The sequence below is a fragment of the Eleutherodactylus coqui genome, chromosome 1 (assembly GCF_035609145.1).
Source record: "Eleutherodactylus coqui strain aEleCoq1 chromosome 1, aEleCoq1.hap1, whole genome shotgun sequence".
NCBI lineage: Eukaryota > Metazoa > Chordata > Amphibia > Anura > Eleutherodactylidae > Eleutherodactylus > Eleutherodactylus coqui.
Window position 1 is genome coordinate 149,129,639 of NC_089837.1, and position 12,332 is coordinate 149,141,970.

At 44.4% G+C, this 12,332-nt stretch overlaps 1 protein-coding gene across 1 annotated transcript in view; it reads right to left on the minus strand.

The window, feature by feature from the left end:
- Window positions 1-12,332, minus strand: part of LOC136626582 (kininogen-2-like) — a 102,684-nt gene that overhangs the window by 28,630 nt on the left and 61,722 nt on the right. The window contains exons 6-7 of the mRNA XM_066601635.1: window positions 9,422-9,506; window positions 661-806 (exon numbers count right to left, since the gene is read on the minus strand). Of these exons, the coding sequence (XP_066457732.1) occupies window positions 661-806; window positions 9,422-9,506 (231 nt within the window). The remainder of the gene's footprint in view (window positions 1-660; window positions 807-9,421; window positions 9,507-12,332) is intronic.

A 12,332-nucleotide genomic window follows, 5' to 3' on the forward strand; every position in this document is an offset into this window, starting at 1 on the left:
GGGCTCTAAGGACCTTCCCTTGTATTGGAGGGGAAGATTAATTACGGGTTAATAGTTAATTGTGAGTTAATTTGATTTAATGTTGTTTTGTAATAAAATTGCTGCTGTGGCCAAAATTATCCAAAAAAAAAAATGTGTTTTTTCATTAAGTAGGTGGGGTTGGATGGGATGAGTATATATTCTTGCTAGGTAAAGGGCAAGCTACGACAGGGAACGAATCTGTTATACCCTTGTCAAGCACTTCCCCTACTATCTGACAGCTTACAGGCCGTGGTCAGGACTGACTGCATGTAATCTGTCAAACAGCTATGATTGGAGCTAGCTTCAATTGCAGCCGTTTGTGGCAGGTGTTATCTGCTTCAAACAGCTGACACCCATCATAGGGTATACTACTACTTGATTGACCCAACATGAATTATTTTTCTTATTCAGTGCTTACTTACAGACTGTCAAAGAACATTCCAAACTATGGAAATTCTACGTTTTTATTGATTACAAAAATAGAGCCGCCTGCATATAGAAACATAGCCTTATGGACTCTCCTCTCCGGCTCATAGCTGGAAGTCCTAGACAAAGGATACCCCTCTATGATGTTCATATGCCCTTTTAGAAGACATGGAGCGGAATTGTCAAGATGAAAGTCATCATATTCACACCAACCTTTTTTATAGCACGTGTAATCATGTTAACAGCATAAAGTTCTGTGTGGTTGCTGTTGATGTTGTATTCGTCTACAACCTGTACCAATAATTTCCGGAGCTTAGGGCCTTTAGACTGTATGTCTACAAGACAATGAATACAGACACCTGGGGGGTAGAAACATATAATCAGCATATAAAAGTCAACTCCAAACATCATTTTACAAGGAATTAGATTAGGTAAAACACTTATGTATTCAACCTATATCTTTCTTGCACCACATGACATGGGAAGATAGGAGCCTGTAAAAAATATACTTAGAGGTAATTGCTTCTACTTGAGCTTAAACTATGTTCAGACAAAATAAGAAACCTCATTATGTTGATTTAGGGCTTCTTCACAAGGGCATAATTGTACGCATCTTTGCGCCCATAAAATTTGATGTCAATGGGTTTGTTCACATTACCCGATAGCCACTGATACGCACACAAAAAAGATTTGTCCATAGCGCAAATATATTGCGCAAAGTCCTCAAAAAATGCACATGCCCTAGTGAAGCCACCCTTTGGCCGGCTTCACACGAGCGTGACGGGCTCCGCCGCGGAATATTCCGCGGCGAAGCCCGTCACGGCGCCCCCCAGAGACCCCATACTTACCAGCGGAAGATAGCATGAAGACGCTTCCCCGCCCACCGCCGCTGCGTCATGTGACACGCCCACAGCGTCACATGACGTGGCCGGCCGTGTCACGTGACGCGCTGGCCACGTCATATGACGCGGCGGCGGTAGGCAGGAAAGCGTTTTCACGCTATCTTCCGTTGTGTTACAGCACGTACACCCGCGGCAAATAGAGCATGCCGCGGGTGAGGACGGGAGATTTCACGGTGCGGAATTCCGCGGAGGAATTCCGCATCGTTAGCATTGTGCTATTAGGTTCAATAGAACCTAATAGCAGCGGGCAACGCAGCTGATTTTCGCCGCGAATTACGCGGCGTAAATCCGTTTGTGGGAAGGAGGCCTTCAGCTACAGTACTCTGCAACAGTTTTGAGCAGGTTTGGAAAAAATGCTGCAGAATAAGAATGCTCTCAATAAGGGCTCCTACCCACATGTTTTTTTTTTTACATTTACGCAAATGTCAATAGGACTTTCTAATGTTAAAAATGCATCGCATGTTTGTGCTTTGCGATTTTTGTGCAGTGCGTTCTTAACATTAGAAGGTTCCATTAACAGTTCCATTAAAAAACGCAAGTGGGTAGGAGGCCTAAAAGCATTAATAGTTTATTTTTGTCAATTAACGAAATGCAAATGAATGAACAACATTTTTTAATATAAAATCAATATTTGGTGTGATCAATAGTATTGCTCATCTTGATCAGTTGGGTGATAAATTTGTCCCGATTTTGCAAAACCCAACCGGGTTAGTCTGAACCAATTTTTCACCCTGTGCCAAACCCCTCTACAGCTTCTGAAGCAGTCCACATGGATAGGTCTGTGGAACTATTTGATTTTTCAGTGTCATGCATGTCAACCGGGAAATTTACGAGATGGAGAAGACCAAAACATTGAATGCACTGAAGCGCGACCATTTTCTTCCTCTAAAGAGGAAAATGAGGGTGGGACAGTGCGCATGGTCAGCCCTCCACAGGCACTGCCTACTGAGAAGGATGTGAAATGGAGTTACGAGCTCACTGTGACAGAGTCCACTCGGGAGAAGAAGGATGACAAAGAGGAAGAGGAGGTGGAAGAGGATGAGCTACATAATCTAACATGTAGAGGCAGGGAGAGTCAAAATAGAAGCTCTCAAGGGGAGAGAAAGAGGCAGACATTGCAAGGCAGCACCATGCTAAGACAGAGTAGCAGACAAACATAAGTGCTGTAGCATCACCATCAATTACTACTAGTCCAAGCAGAACCACCATCAGGCACACATCCAGGTCTGCTCACAGAACTCATGCAGCCTGGGCATTCTTAGAATACACACACAATGACAGAAGAGTGGTCATCTGTATGATTTGTGGTAAGTGTTTTAAAAGCAGCAAACGACCTCAACGCAACATGTGTAGATAGTCACATGAACTCCCACCACTCGCTGCATTGGAGAGCCCAACTGGGTCACAGGCAAAAGAGTCCCTCTTCTGCTGCTGTAACTGTGTCTTCCTCCATCTTCCTCCCTGTTCATGCCGTAGCCTCTGAGCACAGAGAGGCAGTTTTGTATAGGTGTAGTAGCACACCTACTTCAGGCCTCTCTTCCACAATTGATAATTGATCTGCAGGCTTCAGAGCCAGGAGTGAGAAATAGACAGCAAAGGTTGAGGCACCACCATCACACCACCTTCACCAACATTGATTTACCTCTTATCCCAGCGTGTTCCAGGTGAGCAGCCAGCCCTCCAGACATGTACTCCAGCAAACATGGCCAGGGGCATTGCATATTCTTAAGAGCACACAGGGTCAATGTCCTGCAGGTGGGGAATGAAGCTGCTACCCCCAAGAGTTATGGGACATTCATTCTTGTCTGTACCCTCCTCCTTCTCTTCCACCGCTTTTTTATACTGCGATTCAATACCCTCCAATTTGGCACAGATATCCGTATGTGACAAAATCCGATCTTCATACAGCAGTGCACATAGTAAAAGCTAAATTGCTGTTCTAAAACTCATATGTCTAGGGGAGCACAGCCATGTCGCCGAAGTGATGTTGACGGCTCTGCGGACCCAGACTAACACATGGCTGACCCTACACAATATGAGGCCAGGCAAGGTAGTGTGTGACAATGTGGCCAACCTGCTAGAAGCCCTTTGCTTTGGCAATTTCACACACATACCTTGCCTGGCCCATGTGATGAACCTAGTAGTGCATCACTTCCTAAAAAAATACATCCAGTGCTGGAAAAGGCCAGGAAACTGTGCTCAAAATTTTGGCATTTATAACCAGCCACCTCTCATCTTGCAGAGGTGCAGTGACAGTTTGGGCGACCACCCAACCATCCCATCTGTGAGGTGCCTACACAATGGAATTCAACCTTGCATATCTTGTAGAGGCTAAGCCAGCAGCAGAGAGCAATCATGAAGTACCAGATGGTGTATGCTATTAGCAGATGCTGCATGGAGGTTGGTCACTTTACGCCTGTGGAGTGGCTACAGATAAAATATGCGTGTGTTGTTTTAGACCGCTTTGAAGAAGTGACCAAAATTGTCAGCTGTGATGATACACTGATCATTGTAATTGTCCATGTTGTCTTCCTGCTGGAACATAAGCTACAGAGCCTCAGGATCAATGATATGTTGCTGTTACAGGAGGAGGAGGAAGGGATACCAATCTCCCAACTATCTGGCCAGTCAGCCATCACTCAGCACTGCAGGGAGGGTGGCTTTGGGCAAGAAAGAGGGTGCGTCTTTTCAGACACGTTTATCCACCCAGAGGAGAAGTATAGAGGAGTAAGAAGAGGTGGGGGATAATATAGGGCCAGAGGCAGGGGAGGGGGGTATGCAACGTTCCTTCCATCCATCACTAAACCCAGTTATTCTACATAAATGGCAGGACTCTTAGGCCTTACCTCAAGGAATGTGGGCCTTCACCCTTAGGCTTATTGAGGCATATGACTGTTTTTATGCTACAGTTCTTGTAGAAGGACCATTGCATAGCCCACATCAAAACATCAGATCATTATTGGGTAGCTACCATCCTTGATCCCCAATACAAAGCCAAAATGACAAATCTCATTCCAGCAATGGAGAGGAATCTCAAAATCCAGCACTATCAGGACAGACTGTTAAGCAGCTTGAGTATAGCATTTCTCCAAGGTTGTTGGGATGCATCCACAGTGGATTGCAGCTCTGCGGCTCATAGCGGATTCGCAGGAAGCTGCAGCAGCACCACAACCTGTTGCAGGGCAAGTCTAACAGATGCGTAGCATAGTTTTTTCTGCCTATCGCAGCCTATAGCAAAGACGCAAGGCAGGATTCACAATCACGAGCAGCATTTAACCATGATGGTCCAAGAGTATGTTAGCTCCCACATAGATGTACTCAGACATGGTGTTAGTTCCTTTGACTTCTGGGTGTCTAAGCTGGACAAGTGGCCATAGATTTACAACATGCTTGCCTGCCCTTCTGCCAATGTGCTATGAAAAAGAGTGTTCAGTACAGCTGGGGGTGTGATAATTGACAGACGCAAAAGCTTGCCATGCACTAATTGCTCAGCACTTGTGACCATCCTTTGTCTTCAAAACAGCATCAAAATGGCCAAACTCTGATACAAAGATGAGGTTGTGGGAGACAGTTTCCTGTCACAGGTCATACACCATAGAAAAATTGAGCATAGCAACATAACACAAGGTAAATATACTGTATTAGCAAAGTTTCTCCTAGGCAAAGATTTCTAAACAGCCTGGGGTTTCAAGATTTGCTGTTCAAACTCTTTTGAAGAAGCACAAAGAAATGGCAACGTTGAAGACTGTAGATGCAGCTTTGTAAAAGGACTCTTGTTTGAAATGTATAGCTCTACAACTTTTTTCACCTAGCTTGGGCTGTGTGCTTCTATATTTTTATTTTTTTCCAATAAATTGAAGGGCTTTTAGTTTCATTGCATTGTGCTGGATCTATGTGTTTTCTGTATTCACTATTAAAAATCTCTTACACTCAGGACTGATTCCGTGTATGTTGCTAGGATAATGCAGACTATCAGCAGGTGAGCTTACCTGATGGACTTATGTGTTTATTCAATGTAGAAACAAGGCCAATTGATGCTTTATACACAAAACATTGGAACTGAAGTGCAGAAAAATGGCAGCAGGTGCTCTGGACTGATGGGTTAAAATTTGAAATATTTGGCTGTAACAGAAGGCAGTTTACTCAGTGCAAGACTGGGGAGCTGAACAATAATAAGTGTCTACAGGCAACAATTAAGCACGGTGGAGGTTTCTTGCAAGTTTGGGGCAGCATTTCAGCAAATGGATTTGGGGTTTAATGGTGTCCTCAATACTGAGAAATACAGGCAGATATTTCTCCATCATGCAATGCCATCAAGCAGGCGTTTCACTAGCTTCAAATTTATTATGCAACATGACAACAACCCCAAACATATAGCCAATGTCATTAAGAATTATCTTCCATCGTAAAGAAGAACAATGAGTCCTGGAAGTAATAATATGGCCTCTAGAGAGCCCTGATTTCAACATTATTGAGTCTGCATAGGATTACTTAAAGAGACAGAAGAATTTGAGCAAGCCTACATATATAGAAGATCTGTGGTCAGTTCTCTAAGATATTTGGAACAACTTTCCTTAAAAAACTGTGTGCAAGTGTACATAGAAGAATTGATGCTGTTATGAATGAATTTCCATTTCTCTTTTTTTATTCGCTTTCCATTTTGTCAATTGATCAAAAACTATAAATTATACATTTGGAGCCAATCAGATGCCTCCCTGATGGTATTGTATGTTATTGTTATACAGAAACAATTGTTATACAGAGAACACAGCACACAATGGTTCATTGCCAACCTGCGATGGACCATGAAAAAAAGCTCAAGAATACCAAAAGAATATCTACATGTGCTTCATCAACTACATCAAGACCTTTGATTGTGTCAACTATGACAAGCTATGGTTCGCCCTACAAGAGCTGGACGTATCAGCACGTCTAGTCAAGCTGATAAAATCACTTTATACCAATCAAGAAGCCACTGTGAGAACTCAGTATGGGGACACAGATTGGTTTGGGATCGGCAAAGGTGTCCAACAGGGCTGCATCTGCAGCGTCTGAGGAGCAGGCTCTCAGCCGAGGAGACAGCGGGGTAGAGTATTTGCATTGTCACCGGGCTCTACTATCTCCTCTCTAAGGGTAGCTGGGGACCCAACTTTGGGGGGAGATCACGGTTATCTGTAATCCAGTCATGACGCCAACGTTCTGTCCTCTGCAGTGGGTTACTCCGACATCCATTCCGGGAATAAAATAACCCACACACAAAGTATACATTTTTCTGAACGTTCAGTTCTAACCATTTACTTAACTTCTCTTCACAGCAATAGCAAATGTAACAGTCTTAACGAAGAATATACCTCTTGCACTCCTCCATCCCTCTCCCAGACTCTGCCACTCTCACTGACTAGCTGTCTTCAGTAGCTCACTCACTGACCCAATCATGTGACCACTCTTTTAAGCTGCACAAGGGACAAAACAATACATTTTCCAGACATGACCTAAACATTAACCCTTTCATGCCTGTCGTCGTCCAATACACATAAGCCTGATGCATTCCACAAACAAGACAGTGCACAAGACCAACATGAAACACGTATTTTGAGGTGATGGAGGGGACCCTTAACTCTACATATCCTCTCACCCTTCTTGTTTAACTTATATGTAGAAGTGATCATGCAGAAAATGGACCTAGATGACTTGGATATAGGGGTGAGAATAGGTGGCAGAAATATCAACAATCTCAATTACGCAGATGACACAACTCTGCTTTCAGAAACAGAAGCTGGTCTGAAGCAGCTGATATCTAAGATTAAAGGGGTTGTCTCACGAAAGAAAGTGGGGTTATACACTTCTGTATGGCCATATTAATGCACTTTGTAATATACATTGTGCATTAAATATGAGCCATACAGAAGTTATTCACTTACCTGCTCCGTTGCTGGCGTCCCCGTCTCCATGGCTCCGTCTAATTTCGGGGTCTTCTTGCCTTTTTAGATGCGCTTGCACAGAAGGGTCTTCTCCCTTCTGGATGGTCCGGGCAGAGGCGGCGTTCTGGCTCCGCCCCCTTGTACGCATCATCGCGTAGCTCCGCCCTGTCACGTGTGCCGATTCCAGCCAATCAGGAGGCTGGAATCCGCAATGGAACGCACAGAGCCCATGGTGCACCATGGGAGAAGACCTGCAGGGCACCATGGGAAAAAACCGCAGTGCATCCCTGGGAAAGGACCGGCGGCCATCTTGGGAGAAGAATTTTATAAGTTCATCTTTCATCACATCGGTGAGTAGCAAGAGGTTTAAAAACCGCTTTAAAATGCTATTTTATGCCAGGGGGGTGACAGGGGGAATGGGCTAATGTAAAATTTTGATGTTTGCCGCGAGACAACCCCTTTAAAGCTGAAAGTGAAAAAATGGGCCTCTACCTGAAATTAAAGAAGACAAAAATTATGGCAATTGCAAAAAATGGACAAATTCAAATCAAAATTAACAACAAGGTTGTAGAATGCATGCAGAATTTCATCTTCCATGGTTCAAAAATTGACCAAGATGGAGAATCTATGCCAGAGATAAAACGTAAGATAGTTTTGGGGTGAAGCGCGATGCTAAACATGAACAAAATCTGCAAAAGTAGGAATATTGGTATAACAACTAAACGCAGGATAGTGCAAACCACTGTTTTCCCCGAAGCCATGTATGGATGTGACAGCTGGACTGCGAAAAAAGCTGATAGAAGGAGGATTGATGCGTTTGAGCTGTGGTGCTGGTGAAAGCTGCTGCGTATGCCCTGGACGGCGAGAGCAGCAAACAGAGAAAGTCCTGAATCGTATAAGACCTGATATATCTCTGGGGGCAAGGTGACCAGACTCAGACTCACGTATTTTGCCCATCTAATGTGAGCAGAGTCGCTAGAAAAAATTATAATGCTTGGACAGATCAGTGGCAAAGAAGACCCGGCCGCCAAAGAACACGATGGCTGATACTGGCATTGATATCACACAACTGAAAGAAGCAGTGCAAAACGGTAAAACAAAAATAAAAAACTAAAGGGCTAACAACAAAGGCTAAAGGCAGAAAAACTAGAAATGCAACTGTTAATATCAGCAATACATATGAAAGCATCTTTTCTATCTGTATATGGACGGCACCAACATTAGCACAATTTAATAGCTGAACATACAGGTGATGCTCTTGACTGGCAGCAATGCCTACATACAGGAAGATAACTATGCATGCAACACATGTTCATTCAATTACATTGCGTATGGGCTGCGGCTATACACATCATTTCTAAGGATTGCGAAATGTAAACAAACAAAAAAAAACAGGTGCACTCCTCAGGACCGCCTGTGTGAGTACGCAGTTATACACAGTACAATTTCACCGCCATACACGGCCGTACGGAGGGTCACGGCTGAGATCACAGCTGTAAAACGCTGTCACTATATGTGTCTTTAGGGAAAGTTACCATATACACTCAAGTATAACCTGAGTTTTTCAGCACATTTTTTTATGCTGAAAAAGCCCCCCTCAGGTTATACTCGAGTGAGGTAAAAAAAACAACAACAAAAAACCCGCAATACTCACCTCCCAGCCTGCGTCTGTGTACCCGGCGCTATGGTCTCCCCAGCAGTGCGGCAAGCTGCTTGAGAATTCTCCCCTCTGTCATTTTCCTGCTCAGCTTTGAATTCCCCGTCATCAGCGCTGTGTAAGTAAACACTGTGATTGGATCGAGCGCCAGCTGTGATTGGCTGGCACTCAATCCAATCACAGCGCTTACTTACATAACGCTGACGGCAGGGGATTCAAAGCTGAGCAGGAAGATGACAGTGGGGAGAATTCTGAAGCAGCTAGCCGTGCCGCCGGAGAGACCATCGCGCCGGGTACACAGACGCCAGCTGGGAGGTGTGTATTGCAGTTTTTTTAACCTAGTATATATTCAAATATAGCTAGGCTTATACTCAAGTCAATAAGTTTTCCCAGTTTTTTGTGGTAAAACTTATTGACTCGGCTTATACTCGGGTCGGCTAATACTCGAGTATATACAGTAGATTAAACTTTGTATCCCCTGCATAAACGCTTACCAATGTCGGATTTACACTCCAGGAAAGGAAAGTTAACTACACGATCTGGAGTCACATCCACCCGTGCGGTGCATTTAAAGGATTCCTGAAAAAAAAGTTTTCTTGCAGTTATAATTCGTTTTCATGTGATGATTCATTTATGGATTGTAATGTTTGTAATGATAATCACCTGCTGTAAAAGCACAAAAGTATGAAAATTTATAGACATACAGTTTTGATCAACATTATTGCACCCCTGAATATGAGCGCATTTAAAGTAAGGTGTGCTCCCAAGTGTAAGTTGATGGCTGGGACTTAAACTACTTACTGCGCAAGCGCGGGATTAACTGAGCATCGCGGTGTACAGAGACAGACCCTCCCAGCGCTGCTCATTGGAGCAGGAAGGACAAGCCCCTGATAGGTAGGCGGGGCAACAGATATTTAAGCCCAGACGAGGGAATCACGTACCATCTCTGCTCATTTACTATCAAGCAGCCGAACAGGCTGCATACTACCTCTATACCTCTAGAACTTAACCATCCTGATGATACAGCCTCTGAATAAAGGGGTCTATTGAAACGCGTTGATGGACTAAAAGGGAACTATATTAGGTTAACCCTATATATCCAGTGATTAGTCAAAGAAACAAGATAGATGACGGATCACGCAGGACATAGATTTATCAGAAGAGAGAGTTATTAGGCGATTCATTGCACTAGGTAGCACCAAGATCTGGGGATATTATCTGTTATACATCTGAAAGATAGTGATCTGGACGGGTGTACGCGGAGCATACCATCAGTCATCATATGAATGCAATGCGCACAACCCGATCTAATATAAAACACAGGGGTGCATAACATATACACCATTGATTATTGTCAATACATCATTGAGGGTGTATAACACTCTTATTGAGATACTTGACATTCATTGGAATATCAATTCATCTATCTGCAACAGGAGTAGCTGCGCCAAAACTTGTGAATAAAGGCAACTAACAGCTCTCCTTCAGTGTAAACATCGCTTACAGATAAGAAATAGAGATATACGATTACAATTCCAATTATGATATACAATCAGTAGTAAAACTCCCCCACTAAGATCTGTAGACACTTTAAGTGCAATAACGTGCATCCTTGTAGATACACTCAATTTGGTGAGAATAATAAATAGCTGCATAAATATTGCAGATATCACCTCAACCTATACTTTTATCTGGTTTTTAAATAAGTTGTTGACACGTCAATTTTTAATCATTTGAATTAAAGGTTATATTTTATTTTACTGGTCCTTTCGGTGATAATACAAGTGTAAGAAACTAGGTTTAAGCTCAACAAAATGTGTCCTAGAGCAGGATAATATCCACAGCACACATTCAGCACTATATAATAAGGGCAGTCTCACATGGGCGTAAGCGCATATATGCTCGCTATTGCGAGACGTATATACGATATGCATGATGCATGAAGGCGGGCTATTGCGCCCACATCAGCACATTTTACTGAGCTTCATTGCGCTGCTGAGACTGCTCACATCGGCGCAGTCCCAGTAGCGCCATGTTTGAGTAGGCGAGACAGCCTACTTAGTAAGCAGGTTAGCTGACAAGCTCGGCGGGTCAGCTAATCTTAGTAGGCCCGGGAGTTTTCGTTCAAGTTAATTTCACATGAATGTACTTGCGGAGGCATTTACACACGTGAAAAAGTCGCCGGCTTAACGCGACTGAGCGATACATTTGATTTCAATAGATTTTAGAGATGAGCGAGCACCAAAATGCTCGGGTGCTCGTTACTCGGGACGAAATTATCGCGATGCTCGAGGGTTCGTTTCGAGTAACGAACCCCATTGAATTCAATGGGCGACCCGAGCATTTTTGTATATCGCCAATGCTCGCTAAGGTTTTCATTTGTGAAAATCGGGGCAATTCAAGAAAGTGATGGGAACGACACAGCAACGGATAGGGCAGGCGAGGGGCTACATGTTGGGCTGCATCTCAAGTTCCCAGGTCCCACTATTAAGCAACAATACCGAAAAGAGTGGGCCCCCCCCCCCTCCCAACAACTTTTACTTCTGAAAAGCCCTCATTAGCAATGCATACCTTAGTTAAGCACCACACTACATCCAACAAAGCACAATCACTGCCTGCATGACACTCCACTGCCACTTCTCCTGGGTTACATGCTGCCCAACTCCCCCCCCCCCGCACGACCCAGTGTCCACAGCGCACACCAAACTGTCCCTGCGCAGCCTTCAGCTGCCCTCATGCCACGCCACACTCATGTCTATTTATAAGTGCGTCTGCCATGAGGAGGAACCGCAGGCACACACTGCAGAGGGTTGGCACGGCTAGGCAGCGACCCTCTTTAAAAGGGGCGGGGCGATAGCCCACAATGCTGTACAGAAGCAATGAGAAATCCAATCCTGTGCCACCTCCATCAGGAGCTGCACACGTGGGCATAGCAATGGGGAACCTATGTGCCACACACTATTCATTCTGTCAACGTGTCTGCATGCCCCAGTCAGACCGCGTTTTTTTATAAATAGTCACAGCCAGGTACAACTCCCCAATGGGAATTCCGTGTGCACCCACAGCATGGGTGGCTCCCTGGAACACACCGGCGGTACATAAATATATCCCATTGCATTGCCCATCACAGCTGAGGTAATATCGTGCTTAATGCAGGTGGGCTTCGGCCCACACTGCATATCCCAGTCAGACTGGGGTTCTTTAGAAGTGGACACATGCAGTTACAACTCCGTGTGGACCAACAGCATGGGTGGGTGCCAGGAAGCCACTGGCGGTACATAAATATATCCCATTGCATTGCCCATCACAGCTGAGGTAATGCCGTGCTTAATGCATGTGGGCTTCGGCCCACACTGCATGCCCCAGTCAGACTGGGGTTCTTTAGAAGTGGACACATGCAGTTAC